At 43.7% G+C, this 19,004-nt stretch overlaps 1 protein-coding gene across 1 annotated transcript in view; it reads left to right on the forward strand.

Annotated features, from left to right (window-relative positions):
* The first annotated feature begins 16 nt into the window (after positions 1–16).
* MRPS27 (mitochondrial ribosomal protein S27) overlaps positions 17–19,004 on the forward strand; it is a 64,889-nt gene continuing 45,901 nt past the window's right edge. Inside the window, exons 1-4 of the mRNA XM_082192001.1 lie at positions 17–139; positions 3,054–3,131; positions 9,915–9,985; positions 13,963–14,021. Coding sequence (XP_082048127.1) covers positions 79–139; positions 3,054–3,131; positions 9,915–9,985; positions 13,963–14,021 — 269 coding nt within the window. The 5' untranslated portion in view covers positions 17–78. The remainder of the gene's footprint in view (positions 140–3,053; positions 3,132–9,914; positions 9,986–13,962; positions 14,022–19,004) is intronic.

The following is a 19,004-nucleotide window of genomic DNA, read 5'->3' on the forward strand; positions in this document are numbered from 1 at the left end:
TCCCGCGTCTCGCCAGCGGCTGCGCCGGCGTGGCGCCTAAGCTCCTCCACCCCCGTCGAAGAGGTGGTGCGGGCCGAGATGGCGGCGCCCGTCCTGAGGCGAGGGTTGCAGGTTGCGCTTCGGAGCTGGGCTGCGGCAGGTGGGTGTGGGCTGTGGGGCCGCCAGGCGGGTCTTTCGGGACCGAGCTCCAGGGACCCCGAGCGCAGCGCAGGGGAGGTCTGAGTGAGGCCAGGCTGCGCCCCGGAATGTGTTCTCCATGCCCTCAGATATTGGAGCACATGGGCGTCAGGCTTGCAGCAGCCTCCTCGCTTGACCTTCCTGCGCCTGAGTCTGAACGAGGCTGCTCGAGTTTAAACGGCTTTCGTGTCACTACAACCTTTGCCGTTTTATATGTGAGAGTTTTTTCCCCTAGGGTTTCCGTGTTAGCTGCCAGAGATTTCATCCAGCGCTGCGAAGGATTCATGGTTATCAATGGAGCCCTGAGGTCACTTCCGGGGCAGCTTTTTGTTTTGTGGCAAAATGATTCCTGCACTGCAGGGGATTGGACTAGATGACCCTTAATGATCTTTCCCCACCTCTAGGGTTCTGTGATTCCATGACCCCCATCGTTTTACCACGTTGACCTTTTATGTAAGGGTACGGCTAACCTTTTGGTGTGAGAACCACATTCATTTCGCCAACCTTTTTGAGAGTTAGCCAAAGTGCTCTTGTGTACATTTCAGGCAGCTGAGAAGGAGGGTTATCTCTCCCTCCTCTGGTCAAATGATCTATCTGTTGACCACTTGGCATTTCCATCAAGGCTCTTGGTTGCCCTCCTTCCTTGCGCGCTCTCTCTCTCTCTCTGTGTGTGTGTGTGTGTGTGTACACACACACATATATACATACATATATGCTGTCATTGTCAAAATCACTGAGAACCTGGAGGTTAGAAAAATGTGCTTGGGGTTATTATGCCCTTCCTTTTTTACGTCAATAGCATAGTGATGTGACCAACAAATACTGTATGTTTTTGGCCTTTTGGCTGATCTTTTTATTCCTTTGCCAACCTTGTGCCCTCCAAATATGCTGATGGGAGCTGGAATTCAACAACAACTGGAGGGCATCAGGTTGACATGGGCCATTTTCTTCTTGTATACATAAAACTATAAACCCATCATCATGTAGTCTCCATTGGGAGATTTGTAGTGCTACATTATAATCCTGGATTTGCATAGAGTCAGAGCTAAGTCCCCGTTGGAGGATTTTTGTACAGCAAGAAGGCGAGAGACACAGAAAGGGAGAAAAATAGCTGTTTTCAACTTCACCCTCTTCCATTCCTTAACTGCCCCATGAGAGAGAGAAAGGATGTGGAATCCTCAAACATTCTGTAGTACCTTTCCACAATGTACAGTATTTCCCTCTAGGGTTGAAGATGAAAGCTGGAGTTTTCCCATTCCCCACCTCCCTTGAACAAAGTGAGCCTTTGTTTTAACCTCTACTCTGGTTTTAATTTGTAATGCAATAAGTGTATTGAACATCTAAGATGTCAGAATGACATTGAGTACAAGCATTCAGATTCTACATTTGGAGTCTGGAGTTTCACCACCTCAGACATGTCAAAATGTCCAGGAAAACCCAGTGCAGTGTGATATCTTAAGCAATGAGACATTGGAATTATGGTTGTTGGGCTTGCTCAGGGGCACATTTTGTGTTTCAGCAATGAGCCCTATCTTGACTCCTGCATTCAAATTTAATGGGGGAATGGGAAAATGTGCTGTTGGAATGAAGTTAGGTTGCCCGGTCAGGTTTATGTTTACAAATCTCATTTGACTCCTTTGCATTAGTCTGACCCTCTTGCACACTAAAGAGGACCAATTGAGCAAGGACATTGTCCAGCGCTAGATTTATTTCTGAAGGCAGCATACTTCCTACTCTATGATCCTAAAATATACACCTAGACCATTTTTTAATCAGGTGGTTTAAGGGTGTGGGGCAACTGTAGGCTTCTTCAACCCCACCAAGGCTAAACAGCCCCCTCTCTATTGGCTGTGAAAAACTAGCAGGGAGGGAGACAACTTGATGGGCCAGGAGCTGATTAATGCTTCCTTGCAAGAGGGGGTGGTCCCTGCCTGTTTGAAGGAGGCAGTGGTAAAACTACTCTTCAAGAAACCCTCCCTGGATTCAGAAAAGCTAAGTAACTACCAGCCAGTTGTCAACCTCTCCTATTTGGGAAGGGTTCTTGAGCATGACCTGGTCACAGACTAGATCCAGACACTCTTGGAGGAAACTGATTTTAGACCCATTTCAGTTGGGGTTTAGACACGGTTTTGACACCGAAACTACTTTGGTCACCCTATATGGTAACCTATGTTGAGGGGGGGGGGGGAATGTGTCTTTGTTAATTCTCAACCTCTCGGCAGCTTTCAGTATCATCTACTGTGGTATGTTGTCCAGAAGGGGTAGATGGCACAGCTTTGTGGTGGTTCCACTCCTAATTGGATGGTCATTTCTAGCGGGTGATGCTTAGGGAGTGCTCTGGCCCCGTGAAGGCTTCCTTGTGGGGTTTGTCAGGGTTCATAATTATCCCCCATGTTGTTTGAAATCTAGCATTCACTTGGAATGCTGGAATAAATACTGTAATCTTGGCAGTACAAAGATTTTGCATTAACTGTAGGCATATGGATTTCAGATTCCACTTTTGCATTACTTGAAAGGAACTAGCATTTCACCTTTTAATCAGCACCTTTTAGATGGGGAATCATGTTTATGTACTCCTGTTAATAACAAGGCAATATGCAATGAATTATAAGATCAGCCTGTGTTTTATGGAGGTCTGATTTATGATGTAGTGGCAGGACACCCCCTAAAGCCATATTCAGTAAAGCTGACAGGGAGATCAGAGTTCTCAGTTCTACAGTGTTTGGATTCCAAAGCATGATGGCAATTTATTGCATTTAATTTAGAGAACTGAATGTTTAAAAAAGAAGGTGACTAATAAAATGTGCATTTAGAGAAATTGAAACCTTTCTAAATGATAGTGCTTATATATTGCTATTGACTCTTTTTTTTATTAGGTAGAAGATGTATTCTTTCAGCAGCATATGTGGACAGTTCAACATGGGAACAAAGAGAAAAAGATCAGCAGAGCCTGGGTAAGGAAATACTTTGGAGTCTACAATAATGATGAACTATTGTCTAAATCAGGGCAGTCCAACTGTTCATACCAAGTGGGCTGCAAGAGTACTTTGACACAGAATCTGCAGGTCACACACTGCCTTGTCGTGCAAGTTGGGGGCAGCAAAGGCAAAATTTGACTGCTCCCCAGCCCTCATGCTGCCTTCCCAAAGCCAGATAAGAGAGGTGCTGGACTTTGGGAAGGAAGCACCTGGCTCTGGCAGGGTCCTAAATATCGGAAAGTGTTAACTAGGCTTTGGGAAGGAGGTGGGAGGACTCTAGGGCACTGTCAGATCCCTCATGCCTCCTTCCCAAAGCCTAGCACCTCACTTCACTGGCTTTGGCAAGGCAGTGTGAGGGCTGAGGTGGGAGCGTGGTGTCAAATGTTGCTATGGGCCGCCAAAAAGGCCCTGTAAATTCACATTCGTTAGTGGTCTTCACTAGGTTTTCCCAGAGCAATACACCTGAGTTGTTGAGGGTGAGGTATGTGAGAAAGAAGTGGAGAACTGTCCAGACATTAAATTCTGGAATAGAAGTTACGTTAACCCGAGGCTCTATCTGCACTATATGTTTAAAGCAGTATCATATATCTTTCAGGATGCATGGCTTTCCCCAGGGAAAGTGTGTTCAGGGTGCTGAGAGGAGACCCCTATTCTGCTCACAGTTACCATTCCCAGAGTTCCTTTGGAAGAGGGATTGATTGTTAAAAAACTCTGGGAATGGTAACTCTGTAAGGGGACTAGGGGTCTCCTAACAACTCTCAGGACCCTTAAGTTCACAGGCTGTTTAAAGTGGTTTGAATCTGCTTTAAATGTACAATGTAGATGTGGTCTTTGTGGTAGCAGAATCCAAGAGCCTTTCAAAGCAGAACAGGGGCTGCTATTGCAAATGGCGTTTCTATGGCAAGTTTTTTCTCCATGTAACATAACTTTCCCCATGGTTCTATCATGACATCCCAGCTCCTCATCAATGGCTCTGCCCTGCAGGGGTAGGCAAACACAACTTTGTGATACTGGACAGTCAAATCCCACAGGATTAATGCTAAAAGATGATCCATTAAGCAATGATTTAGGCAGGAAGAAATAGCTGACCATCTAACTTTGAAGGAAAAATGGGCAGAAATCCTAGGAGGCAAGCTGCCAAGTCAGGATTCTGAATGGACAGAAGGTCAAAGAAATAGAGACTGGGATAAATAATTGGATGTGGAATGTAACAATTACTGTCTGTATTTGGTTGAAAAAATCTGGGCTTTTCAGTTTGCAAACAGCAATCTTGCATTGTCTGTTATTTGATCACAAGATGGCAGTGCTGTCTTTGCAGATGATGGCAACTCTCAATCAAGGGATGCATTAGTTTTGCAACAATGGTCACTCAGGGAAGCATTACAATTGCACATGATGGAGATAATCTCCCTGTAAGAGGGAAATGTTGGTGCTGTGTGATGTACACAAGTGTGGATGTTGCTGGGGCTCCCCATTTTCAGGAGCTGCTCTGCATTTTCTCCTGTGGGTGGGTGGGGGAGTCACGCATGAAGTGCCCATGGTGTGGATGAATCTTCCCTTAGCACCATTTAAAGGCTCTATTGTTCACAGACATAGCAGTTAAAGCCTGGATTTCACCACTCTTTTAAAAAGAATATTAAAATGGATTGTGGTTCTGAAACACCTTTGTGATTACACAGCAGGTTGATTAATTTCAAAAAGGGAAAGAATGCAAGCATTAATCATGGGATTGTTCCAGGGCTCGGTGTCGACAAAGGGGATGGAACATGCAGAAAAAGGTGCAGAAAAGGGTAGAACAATTCTTAGGCTATGAAAGATTGAAATGTTTGGGGTTTTTTAGTCTAATAAAAAAGAAAAATGCAAGTATTGAAGGGTGGGGACGGAAACTCGTAAAGACACACTTTTTTGCCCAAGGTTTCCCTGATCCTTAACTTAGGACCTTGTTTTTTTAAAAAATTGTTTGAATTCCTGATTTTATAAAGCTTTACATTACTGTTTTACAAGTTTTATGTTGTGTTTCTTTGTTTTGTTTTTTTATTGTTCTTACGTTGTACAATGTTTAGAGGTTTTAAAAATATTAAGCAGTTTATAAATGCTTTCAAGTGAATAAAGCAAGCTTCATGAAATGCATGATGTGGAAAAAGTGGAGAAAAAGAGGTTTTTCTCCCTCCTTCATAATACAGCCATACCTTGGGTTACAGATGCTTCAGGTTGTGTGATTTCAGGTTGCGCACCGCACCAAACCCGGAATGACCGGAACGGGTTACTTCCGGGTTTTGGCGCATGCGCAGAAGCACCGAATCGTGACCCACACGTGCGCAGACGAGGTGCTGCGGGTTGTAAACTCCATGGGTTGTGAACGTGTTTCTCGCATGGATCATGTTCGCGACCCGAGCGTCCACTGTATCAGACCCTGGGGTCATCCAGTGAAACTGAATGGAGGGAGAGTCAGGATGGGGGGGGGGAGAAATAGTTTTTCACAGACACAAGGGTATAGTTGCCAATGTGGATGGCTTTAAAAGAGAATTAGACACACTTATGGAGGATAAGGCTATTTGTCGCTACTGACCACCATGGCTATGTTCTGCTTTCATGGTGAGAGGCTTCTGAATGCCAGTTGCAGGAAACTGCAAGAGGGCAGAGTGCTTTTGAGCTCACGTCTTGCTTTGGAGCTCCTCATAGACATCTGGTTGGCCACTGTGAAGAAAGGATGCTTTATTAGATGGGCCATTGGCTGTCAACAGCTACTAGTTATATGCTTTCTCCAGAATCAGATGCTGATGCAGCATACAGGTAGAAGGGGGGCGACAAAGGGAGGTGTCTGTTGCCCTTATGTTTTGTGTTCCTGTAGGCATTTGGTTGGCCACTATGGGAAATGGGATGCTGGGCTAGATAGGCCATTTTGTCTGTTCCAGCAGGGTTCTTCTTTACTTCTTAATGGGGTGAGGGCTGTGCCCCTTTGCCAAGCACTGGTGCCAACTCTAAGGTGCCCACAGATTTATTTTTTGTGTGGGTGCTAACCTCCCAGGCAACATGCAGGGCCTTGCGAAGCCTCCAACGTAACATCTAGTAGAAAACCAGAAGTTGCATTGAAGGTCGCACGAGGCCTCGGACGTGACTTATGAAAATCCCATTATTTGTCTAAACCGCAGGAGAAATTTACTGCTTAACAGTGGTTTTTTGAATGCCATATGAGGATACTGACATATTGAAATACTGAATGCCATATGAGAGTACTGACATCCTTAAGGAGACTGCCTGCAATCTACAGTACCTCTTTGTGCTAGTGGTTTTTCCTCCTGTCCATTAGAAACTAAACTTGAGACCACTGATTTATTTCAAAGAGGATACCAAGCAGCTATTATACAATAACCTTCCATTGATTGGTGCTGACCTGAGCCAGATTTGAACCAGCAGTTTTGGGAGTTGAAAAGCTTTATTCTTAGTTACAAGTCCCTTGAGTCACCCATTTATAGGGACTGGGAATTTTAATCTCTACAGACAGTGGTAAAGCAAATTTCATCAATAGGCAATCTTAGATCTCATTATTTTGGAAGGTTATGCTTAGTTGTTGGATGGATGTCACTCTGAATTTAGAATTAATTATGATTTTCTTTGGCTGATTCATGAGATTTCCATACCACTTTCAGTAATTTGGGCTTTGTAGAAGGACAATATATATATTTTGTACACCATAGGTAATAGAGACACCAGACAAAGATTGACAATTTTCTCCTGAGTAACAACCCACACGAAAAGGGGAGATTGGAAACTAGCCAATAACTGTTCAACCCAGAGGTGCCCGAAGTCTCTTTTTAGTAAGTTTTTCTCCCTAGCCCTTAAAACAGTGTTTATCAAACTTGTTGGACTATAACTCCCATCATTCCTGACTACTGGTCCTGCTAGCTTAGGATGATGGGAGTTGTAGTCCAACAACAGTTGGGGACCCAAGTTTGAGAAAAACAGTGCCTTAAAGGAAATACTATTTGCCTTCTGTACCCAGGGCATCTGTAATCTTGCTATACTGATAAAGAACTGATCCAGCTAAATTAAGAGTTTGCCACTTACCATCTGATTAGAATAGTCTTGCTCATATTGGGAACAGACGCTTAACCAATGTGGCCAAGTGTCGTCCGGTCTCAAATCTTCCATTCTTGGGCAAGGTGATCGAGCGGGTGGTCGCTGAACAACTCCAATTGGGATTCAGGCCTCATCATGGGACTGAAACTGTCTTGGTCACACTAGTCAATGATCTCTGCGGGCCAGGGACCAAGGTGAAAGCTGTTTCCTGGTCCTGCTGGATCTGTCAACGGCCTTTGACACCATTGATCATGACATCCTTCTGAACCGTCTAGAGGAGCTGGGAGCTGGGGTCACTGTTATACAGTGGTTACACTCCTTCCTTCCTGTTCAGAAAGTGGTGTTGGGGGGGGGGAATGAGTGTTCAGACCCCTGGGCTCTCACGTGGGGTGCCTCAGGGCTCCATCCTCTCCCCCATGCTTTTTAACATCTATATGAAGCCGCTGGGAGAGATCGTCAGGGGGTTGGGCATTCACCAGTATGGAGATGATAACCAGCTCTACCTCTCCTTCAAATCTGAACCAGTGAAGGCAATAAAGGTCCTGTGTGAGTGTCTGGAGGATGGATGGCGGTTAACAGATTGAGGTTAAATCCTGACAAGACAGAAATACTGTTTTGGGGGGACAGGGAGCGGGCAGGTATGGGGGACTCCCTGGTCCTGAATGAGGTGATTGTGCTCCTGAAGGACCAGGTATGCAGCCTGGGAGTCATTTTGGACTCAGCTGTCCATGGAGGTGCAGGTCAATTCTGTGTCCAGGGCAGCTGTCTACCAGCTCCATCTGGTACGCCGGCTGAGACCATACCTGCCTGCAGACTGTCTCGCCAGAGTGGTATATACACCCCACATAGAGTGCATTGCTGTGCAATGCACTCTATGTGGGGCTACCTTTGAAGGTGACCTGGAAACTACAACTAATCCGGAATGCAGCAGTTAGACTAGTGACTGGGAGTGGCTGCCGGGACCATATAACACAGGTCCTAAAGGATCTTTACTGGCTTCCAGTGTACTTCTGAGCACAATTCAAAGTTTTGATGCTGACCTTTAAAGCCCCAAAAGGCCCTCAGCCCAGTATACCTTAAGGAGCATTTCCTGCCCCATTGTTCAGCCTGGACACTGGGGTCGTCCTCTGAGGGTCTTCTGCTGGTTCTCTCACTGCAAGAAGCAAGGCTACAGGGAACCAGGCAGAGGGCCTTCTCTGGGAAAACCAGCCAGATGGGCAGGGTATAAATAATAAAATTATTATTGTTATTATTGTTGTTGTTGTTGTTGTCTGACACATGAGACTCAATTTGACTAAATGACAACTAGAGTTTAAAATATTAAATAACAAGCTGCACAGAGTACATACGATGAATCAAGGGAAAGTCCTATCTTTTTTGCAGGAATGCTGCAAGTGTATAAAAGAGGCAAATGCAAAATGAATTATTCATTTCTTTCCCAGTAGTGAAACAGTAATTGAAGCTTTGCTGGCAGAACTGCTACTCTGTTCAGTTAACCTGATTTCTACTACCTGTTTTTGAAGCATTTCACGATGGGGCTGATGAATGTGTGTCAGCAGAGCATGCTTTATACTGGAGCAAAAGCTCTGGCAAAGATTTCCAAGTACTTTGTGAAGACATCAGACTACATCAGGAAAAACCTTTGAGCTGTTTGGCAGTGGCATTATCTCCCTTGGGAGGTTGTGGACTCTTCTTCCTTGGAGGCTATTAAGCAGAGCTTGGGCAGTCATTTGTCATGGATGCTTTAGCTGAGATTGCTGCATTGAAGGGGGTTGGACCAGATTATCTATGATTCTACCAAAGAAAGAGTCTTGTGCACCAATGATTAGCATGACGAAGCTGTATTGCAGGGGTGGGGAACCTGCTACTCTCCTGATGTTGCTGGACCATAACTCCCATCATCCCTGACCATTGGCCATGCTGGCTGGGGTTGATGGAAACTGGAATCCAATATCATCCCGAAGACCACAGGTTGCCCATCCCTGCTCTAGTAGGGCTTACTGTGTGGGAGGTGTGAGCGCCTTTAGCCCTCCTGATGTTGCTGAACTACAAAGCCCATCAGCCCCAGCAAGAATGGCTTATGAGATTATGAGAGTGGTAGTTCAACAGCATTTGCCCAAGGGGTTTGAAAGTTCAGAAATAGAAAATCAGAAGTCTACATCTGGAATAAATTGTGCAGATTCAGTTTTCATTCTGGTAATTTAGGAACATACATGTTTCAAGTCTGTGTCCAATTCAAAAGCCATAGTTCTAGTTTATGCAGCTTTATGCTGTGTTTCTATAGCGAGGTTTCCCAGACATGGGTTTCTAACTGTTCTTGGACTACAACTCCCATCATCCCTAGCTAACAGAACCAGTAGTCCACAAACAGCCAGAGACCCAAGTTTGAGAAAGCCTGGCGTAGAGCTTGTAGGAAGAAAGGCTAGCTTCCATTTCCACTGTTACCTGAGAAGGCAGTGCTAACTTTTGATGAGTAGGCTAGCAGCAAATCCTATGGCTGGAGTGAGGAGAAGTTATTACATTTCCATGGCTGATATTTAAAAATGGAGGCTTACATTAAATGCTTTTATCTGTCTTTTAGTGCAGATCGCTGAGTAACTTTGCTTATACTTCTTTGGGTTTTTTTTCCTTCTCAGAAATGATTAGTGATAATTGAAGATTTTTATTTTCTTTCTACAGTTGAACTAGCCACTCTGATGGACAGAACCTATGAAAGAAAGCTTCCTGTCAGCTCCTTAACTGTATCCCGGGTAAGAATGCACACTCAAGTTTGGCTAAAGATGAAAGCCACAATACCCCCAACCCTCGCTAGAAAGCCCCTAGTCAGATATAACCTCTTTTCTTCCAGGAGATCTTGAACTGAAATATTTTTTGCTGCATATGCTATACTGTGATCTAAAGTTACTGAGTTAGTATTGTGCTGAGGGCACAATGATAGTCATTTAAAGCCCTGAGATGAGTTGAGATGATTTGCCTTGGTGTGATGTGCCTTCTTTCTAATCTCTCTTCTCAAGCTTTGTTATTACTTTTTAATCTACATTATTTGTCTCACTATTGAGCTGACCTTCTTTGGCTATAACGCTAATGCTTTGTAGTACAAGCTCTACTTCTTAACTCCCCCAGGCCTAGAGATAAGATTCCAAGTTCTAAAGTGTCAATAAAGTATTGCTGGCATGTGGAGGTCATGCATGTCAATATAGCATCAAGGCAATCAACTAAATTGGATTTTGAAAAAGAAAGAAAGATAAGACTGCCTGGAAAAGAACATTGTAGCCGTACTAGGCCAGATGTTCTTGTAGTGTCCAGATGTGGAAACATGAGGACACTTGATGGTTATTAATTATTTGTATTCATATTAAAGTGTACTGGGCATTCTACAACTAATAGCTTATCAAACTAGTAGCCTGATACAATATTCCATTCCCTGTCTTTCAATCCCAGCCTCTGGTGGGTTACATTTTTTTATTTGTAGTCATATACAGCCCACACTTCACCACACAGTCCCAGACAGAGATGCCAAGTTCCATGTGACAATATGGGGGGGGGGGAACTCTTCATATTTTTGTGACATCACACATGTGACGTTGGGCGGAGGCTGCGGGCCCCGGGGTGGCCCTCCACCACTGCGGGGAGGCCTGGTGGGCCCTGCCCCTCAAGATTGGGGGGGGGGGGTTCAGCCCTGTCCCTGCTTACTTTGGGAGGGCCCTCAGCCCTGTAGAGTTGGGGCCTATGGTCCCAGAGAGGGTTACATGTTAAAATGTTCTGCATAAACATTACTAGACCACAGATTAGAGAATCAGTTGGAAATAACTACAGCACTGCAATGGGAAGGATATCCTGGTCTCGTCCTCCACCCACAAAGGCCTGGACAAAAATGTGCATCTTGACCTTTTTTTGAAATCTATACAACGATGAAAAGACCATTTTTGGTTCAAGATGCACCCCCAACTCAAGCTATGGACCTGATCACTCCAGGGGAGTACATCCTGTCAAGAAAAGGTTGTCTACTCACTTCCAGGACCCTAAAGCCCACAACACTCAGCACCTTCAGCTTGTCTGCGTTCAGTTTCAGTTTAATGGCCCACACTCTGTCCATTACCACCTCAAGGCAGCAGCCCAGCATCTCAACCGCCTCTCCTGATTCACATGGCATTGAGAGATAAAGTAGTGTGTCATCAGTGGGATCCCAAAACCCCTGATGACATTCCCAAGAGCTTCATATAGATGTTGAATAACGTGGGGGACAAGGTCAACCCCTGTGGGACACCACAAGTTAACTCACATGCTGTCAAGTAATAGTTTCCCATTGCTATCGTCTCATATATAGAAATGAAACCACTGCAGTGCAGGGCCCCTCAAAGAGAATCAACTATCGTTCCCCCCGACCTCTCCCTACAAAGATCGGTTTGGATGCTATACCTGGGCCTGAACCTGGCTTGAAAAGAGTCCAGATAAATTAATGGAATATCTTAAAATAGGCAACCTGTGATATTATATGATAGGAACACAGCCTTGTATCAGGCTCAGGCTGTTTATCCAGCTTGGCCAGGATTGTCTACTTTATTTTGGGACTCAAACTCCCATCAGCCACAGCCAGATAACCAATGGTCATGGATGATGGGAGTTGTAGTCTGCAAAAATCTTGGGAGCTATCAGTTTCCTGTTTCTGATCTATTCTATGTTTGGCAGTGACTTTTCAGGGTCACAGGCAGAACCTTGCACACTGTATGCTTCCTGATTCTTTTCACCTGAGACTCAGTTGATTGAAACGGGGTCCTTCTGAAAATGAAGTTGCTCTACCAACAGCTGTGCTTTTTCTTCATGGAGGAAAAATGAACTATATTAGTACTGTTGATACTTCTGTTTTCAATTACCGTATTTTTTGCTCTATAAGACTCACTTTTTCCCTCCTAAAAAGTAAAGGGAAACGTGTGTGCGTCTTATGGAGCGAATGCAGACTGCGCAGCTATCCCAGAAGCCAGAACAGCAAGAGGGATCGATCCTTCTTGTTGTTCTGCCTTCTGAGATTCAGAATATTTTTTTCTTGTTTTCCTCCTCCAAAAACTAGGTGCGTCTTATGGTCTGGTGCGTCTTATAGAGCGAAAAATACGGTAATATGTTTGCCCTATCCCCCTTTTAAAAATGGCTTATGTTGTTGGCCATAACTAAAGCTGGTGGAAGAAAGTTCCATAGGTCAGCTAAGTGTGTTGTGAAAAAAGCATTTCATTTAAAACCAGAGCAGCACATGCTGTTTGTTCATTTAATTGGGTGTTTTTCTCCAATTCCGGTACCACATCAAAGAGAAAGCAGCTGCTTCCATTTGGCTTCTTCCAGTTCACTGATAATTATACATAGCTCAATATACTGCATTCATGTGGAACTGGACATGTGTCCTTAATCCCCAAAGTCGAGAGAATGGATGATTGCTCTTCAGTGACATCCAAGGACTTAAGAGCGGGTAGCTCTTTCCCTGCCCCTGACAGATACTGGAAGATAGGGATCCACCAGCCCAGTAAGATTTCACCATACAGGACTTTTCCCATCACGGTGCTGTAGTGATAGGAGAAGCTACAGCTGCTACAGCTTAGAAGTTTGGTTGTAAGTTGCTTTGGGTTGCCTTGGGCAACATAAAGTGACGAACAAATTTAACGAATAATAATAATAATAATAATAATAATAATAATAAGTAGTAGTAGTTGTTGTTCAGGAGCTCTCTCAGGAGCTTCCATTGCCTTTGATGAAGTCCTGCTGTGCTCCCTCCTAGGCTTCCCAGCGTTTCATGTTTCACTATGTCCTAGAAATGGGGAATGACCTGGCGTTTCTGAAGGAAATGATAAATGAAAACATGAAGGGTAGACTTCATAGTGATGATTTCTGATGGCGCTACATGCACTTTGCATTTTTTGAAAAAAGAAAAAAGAATTTCTGTGACGTTACCAAAACATGTGGAGTTCTGTGAGCTGCATAGATTATGCAAATTAAGCAGGTTTTGCATATTTCAACTGTTTTACATAATTTGTTTTTTGCTTTTGCTTGAAGAAAGGTTGAAGGAACTATGCAATATATTGGAGCCCCACCTGATGGTTACTGGATGTCCTACTCATGCTTCATCTCCCAAGATTTTGCCAGCCATTGTTCCCTTTCACTATTACTGTGTATTTTGAGCCTATCTTCATAATGTACAATCTTTAAAAAAGCATAGATGGGCAGCCATATAAATTTAACAACTACATAAATAATGTGGAGTCGTTCCCTCTATTTCTGATGCTCAGACGTCTGTGCCGTTGCATGACACCTGTTCTGCACTGCACAAGATAGAGGCATTAGCAGATTCGGGGGAACCCCAAAGTTTGTAGAAGTACAAATATTTTGTGGGGGAGGGCTAAGAGAGGTGAAGCACAAAAACAGGCCATTGAGGATTGAGTGAGCTTCAGAGGCCAAGGATTGCTGACTGACAGTTGCAAGGTGGGGGCAGGAAAACAGGTGGAACGGGGAATAGAATTGAGTAGCCCAGTTACAACTGGTTTGTAAATGGCTCACCATATGTCCCAATTGTAACTGACTGTGTTTGTGTTCAGTACAATCATATGATGTTCCATTTACCTGGCAAGCGATTGGAACTGTAATGTTCTTCAGTTGCAAATCGTAACACTTGTTGAACCATTCACAAAACTATTTAGGTTTGCACCATTCTGCACTCTGAGCTGACCATCTTTTTCTCCTTCAGTTTATAGACAACATTACTTCTCGTGAACAAGTGGATCAAGCAGAGTATTATCTTTACAAGTAAGCAACCTTTTTGGTTTCCAAACTTTGATTTATGAGATAAAGAAATCAAGGCTATTGAATATATTATTTGCGTCAAGCTGTTGGTTGGGGACAGTTAGGTGTTACTTGTAATTATATTGCAGATCATCAATCAGTAGGTGACCAAGGATCCATAAATGCATTAACCAGCTCAGCCCTGGAGAGTAAACCTTTTACTCTGATGAGAAAATAGGAACAGGAAAAGCCCTCACTGTTCTTATGCACCTGGAGAAGTGGGGGGATTCTCCATGATGCCACATTGACTTTAGAAGCATGGGAGAATGGCAGGGACCCTCTCTGATGCTGCAGTAAGCGTTACAGAAACTTGGAAAGCTATTAGACTTCTTGCTGCTTCCTGGTAGTTTGAAGCTTAGCAACGTGGGTTTGAACTCCTGCCCTTCTTCACAATTGTCCTGAGTTTCAAGCTCTGCATAATGTCAGAGGGCCCTTTCCCCTCCGCAAGTGGGGTGGGGGGCTACGGCAAGAATGCTGGCTGCCAAATCCAGTGAAGATATGTTGACAGGGGCCAATATGGAGTGTAATGATGTTCCTTTCTGCTGTTTGTATGGTAACCTCTAGACTCATTGACTGCTAGATTTGTACACGGAGCATTCTCACCTTGCTAGGTATGCTTGAGGTTGTGGTATGGTAATGTTGAATGCAAATGTGGCAAAATGTTGCTTAGCATTATTGATGTTTTTATTCTGACTTGTCTGCAAAGAGTTCAAGGCAGCATATGTGGTTCGCTTCCATTTTAGCCATACAATAACCCTCCAAGTTAGGTGAGGCTGGCAGACCATGATGGTGGCGACATTCATGGCTGAGTGGGAAGCCCTGACTGTGGATTTTGGGGGTTTGTAGAGATGAATAAAGACAGACAAGAGATGTTTTCTTTCTGAGAGCTTGCGTGTGTGCCAGATGAAAGTGAGAGAGAGAGAGAGATCCTTTTTTTCCCCTAGCCTCACAGCATCTCCTTTTATTCAAAGTTACAACAAGCATGGCCACGAATGTGCCAGTGGCTGATTGGCTCAATACAAGACAAAGAAACTGAAATCCTATTGGCTCATTTGTATGTAAGGCGGGCTTACATAGCTCCATAGATCTTTGGCACATGAAAGACAGAATGTTAGAGCTGTATTTAGACAGGCATATAAGCTCTTAATCCACCTATGACTAAGATTGATAATGTTATGACTAAGGTGTTTACTAATGTTTAGATTGTTATATAAACTCACACAATTAATTATACATTGAGGATTAACACATCATTGTGATTTACACATCATTGTGAACTAAAGGTGAACTAAAGAAGACAAGTGTGGTATGTAAGGAATGCTATACAGAAAGATCTGTGCCAGGCACAGACCTTTAGCCTTGTGCGTGAAAGAGAGGGAGAGAAGCGTGATTGATTATAAACAGGCCTTATAGTCTGTTTTAGAAGCAAAGAGAAGATAGAAATAATTCCCAGAATGCAGGAGGAAAAGAACCAATGTTTTACTATACTAGGCACATAGAAATAACATGTCTACATCTCCTCCTTTTTTTTCTTCTTTGCGAGGTAAGGCAACTAGGTGAATAAAGCAACAATACTTCCGGATTAGTGGTTTGCCATCAAATGCCGGAAATAATACTGCTAGGTTTGATGGGGCAAAAGTACTTCAAGATTAGTGGTGTGCCAACGAATCTCAAAATAATCCTACCCACATCTCCCCTTTTATTTTTGTTTTTTACTTACTGGTGGCGTTGCCATTTCGCATAATAGGCTGCAAGGAGCGCGCTAGGTGGTGGTGGAGGAGAGAGAAGGCGAGAAAAAAGATTTGTAAGGCTAGGAATGCATTGGAGAAAGCAACAAAACAAAATTAATATACATACAATAACAATGGTATAATAAAAGACATCGCGTAGCCATTTGAGATTAGGTAGCCACGCCGTCGACCACAAGGAAAAGGAATCCCAGAGTCCTGAAAATCCGATATCCTTTTTAATGTGGTGAGTGAGATTTTGTAAATGAGAAATTTGCCTTTGAACGGCCTTAGAATTGTCAGTGATGTTAAAACAGCACATCTCCTCGAATTGTTCACAACCATAATGATGTACCATGAGTAGGTAGTCCAAAGTAGATTTCGACCTTAATAAACCGTTGCGAAGTTCGGCTTGCTCTGTGTTGAGAAGATGAAGCGCCTTAGACGTAATATTCAGGGATTTTGCTGCAGAGCAAGCTAAAGAATTAATATTTGCGCTATTACGCACAGCCAAACCTGGAACACCTAAGAGAGAGACAGCTAAAGAGATGTATTCAGACCTGCTAGGGAGAGAGACAAGATCATCACAGTCATCAGACAATTCAACACTACGCTGATGTCTAGAGTAAGAGAAATGATGTTTTTCAGGCAATATGATAGACAGACGGCTTAAACAACAAGGTGTGCCGTGACTAATGTTTGCCGGAATGTAATTGAAAGTGTAACCTGGGCAGGACCAAAACCAGCCTGCTGGCAGTTCTGTGTACTTATATATATAAGAAATGTTTACATAATCAGAGCAATTGAAGTTATTTTTGCCCATTTTCACGCAGTTCTGTTTCGTACAGTTGACCATACGTGCACAAATAGCATTATAAGAGGCCACATATGGTGTTGTCAAATCAATAGCTAAAGGTGGGCGTTCACGCATTTGCGTGCCCCAATTGTGATAACCTTTATATCCAAGGGTACGAAGTGAATCATTTTGAGGTAGGAATGAGAAAAACCAAGTATCATTCTGTATGTCATGAGGATCATGGCAAACTGGAATGAGACAAGAGCCAAGGATATCACCAATGGCTACTTGCTGAGTAAGGCAAAATGATGAGACATTGAGCGTCCTTGCAAACGATTCCCATACATTTAACGATGTGGAATCACCAGTAGGAAGAGCTGAAGTAGAGAGAGGCAAAATTAAAATACTGAAAATGAGAATTATCATGGAATTCATATTAAGACAAGCAATGAGGGATAGAAGCTGGTTAGTAGGGCTTGCTTCCAGTTGCTGTTCTCTCCTATACTGTTCAGCTTGAAGAGAGAGCGATTTTATTTGGCCCCACGTCACTGGGGGATTGCGATGTCCCCGCTTACGAGTCCTGGGGGGGCTGGACGTCACATCGCGGGTGATCTGGAGTTGGTGGTTGAATTGAGGCAATGGATCCGGAAGAACCTGTCGCCACGCCATGGTGCAGCCGAATACAACGTGCAGGAACCCACCGAGCACCCTGTGGAGTAGAAACTGCAGCGTAACCCTTACCCCATGTAATCAATTTCACTGGTTCACTCCACTCATTGGAGGGTAGAATTTTATAGCGCACCAGTGGAGCTGGAAGAATTTCCTTTTGCTGGAAATGCTTTTGAAGACGTGTGTAAGATTGGTGATCCTGTATGGAGATATTCAAATGATTAAGAGTAAAGAGTACACTTGACAACCAACTTTCCTTTTCTGAAAGTGAGTTTGGAATGCCTGCTTTCTTTTCCTGCCTGTTCAGTGCAGTTTTCAGGGTACGATGAGAGCGCTCAACTATAGCTTGGCCTTGAGAATTATAAGGGATGCCAAACAGATGATGAATATCCCAAGTTTCACAAAACTTAGCAAAGCCTTTTGCACAATACGCTGGGGCATTGTCAGTTTTTATAGAATGAGGCTTGCCCATAACTGACATTGCACGAACAAGATGATTGCAAACATGTTTTACTTGCTCTCCTCTTTGAGGCGTAACCCAAAGGTAGCCTGAGTATGTGTCGACAGAGACATGCAGAAACTTCCAGGGTGAAAAAGGGGCAAAATGGGTTACATCCATTTGCCACAATTGATTGGCTTCCAGTCCACGAGGGTTAACACCAGGGCTGGGATGGCCAATCTGATTGGAGCATTGAGGACACTGCTGAATTATAGCTCTTGCCGCTTCCAACGAAATTTGAAATTGGCGGCTAAGGGCTTTTGCATTTTGATGATGAAAAGCATGACTTTCTATAGGAGAGACAGGCAAAATCTTTAGCAAAGAGTCTGCTTTTGCATTTCCATCTGAAATGAAACCTGGAAAAGGTTGGTGAGAGCGAATGTGCACTACAAAGAGTGGGTGAGAACGATTAGAAAGAAGCAGTTGCAAAGACAGGAAGAGACTCAACAAGTTATCATCTAATAAAGGACTTACACAACTGCCTTGCATTCTACATATGACGTTTGAAACATATAAGCTGTCAACAATCAAGTTAATTGGTTGTGAGGAAAAATAATGCAGAGCTTTTATAGCAGCTGCAAGTTCAGAACGCTGAGCAGACTTTTGTGGGAGAGTGTACAGGCTATGCCACTCCTCATTCTGTTGCCAAGCAACAACTCCTCTAGAAGGAGCCCCGTCAGTGAAAACAGTCAGGGCATTCAAAGGAACAGGGGACAAAATCGAAGAAAAGGACATAGGAAATTGCTTGCTCATTTGCAGGCGAGTATCGGGTGGAATATGACAATCCACCTGACCCACAAAATCAGCGAACGCACACTGTAAATCCATGCTCGTGGAGAGAGCTGTTTCCCATTGTTCTAAAGGCATAGGGACAATAATTTGATTACAATCAACACCAAAAAGATGCTTACAACGTCGTCGTCCCTTGCTAATGAGCTGAGCAAGGAGATCCACTAAAGGGTTTACTGTGTTTCTTGGTGCATGATGTAAATAAAGCCATTCTAGTATATGAACTTTTGATGGACCTTTCTGAATAATTGCAGCAAAAGGTTGTACAGAATCCGTCATTATGACCAAATCAGGCATAACATTAGGAATCGCTCGATCCACCCAATGAATACGCATGAGTGCTTTCAACTGTGCAACAGTTTTGAGTTGATCAGAGTTCAAGGTGATTTGCTCACCTGTAGATTGATGGCCTTTTAAGGCTAAGAACAATGGCTTTAGCACTTCAAGAGGGATTTTAAAATAAGGCC

Source organism: Podarcis vaucheri, assembly GCF_965113315.1.
Source record: "Podarcis vaucheri genome assembly, chromosome: 11".
Taxonomy (NCBI): domain Eukaryota; kingdom Metazoa; phylum Chordata; class Lepidosauria; order Squamata; family Lacertidae; genus Podarcis; species Podarcis vaucheri.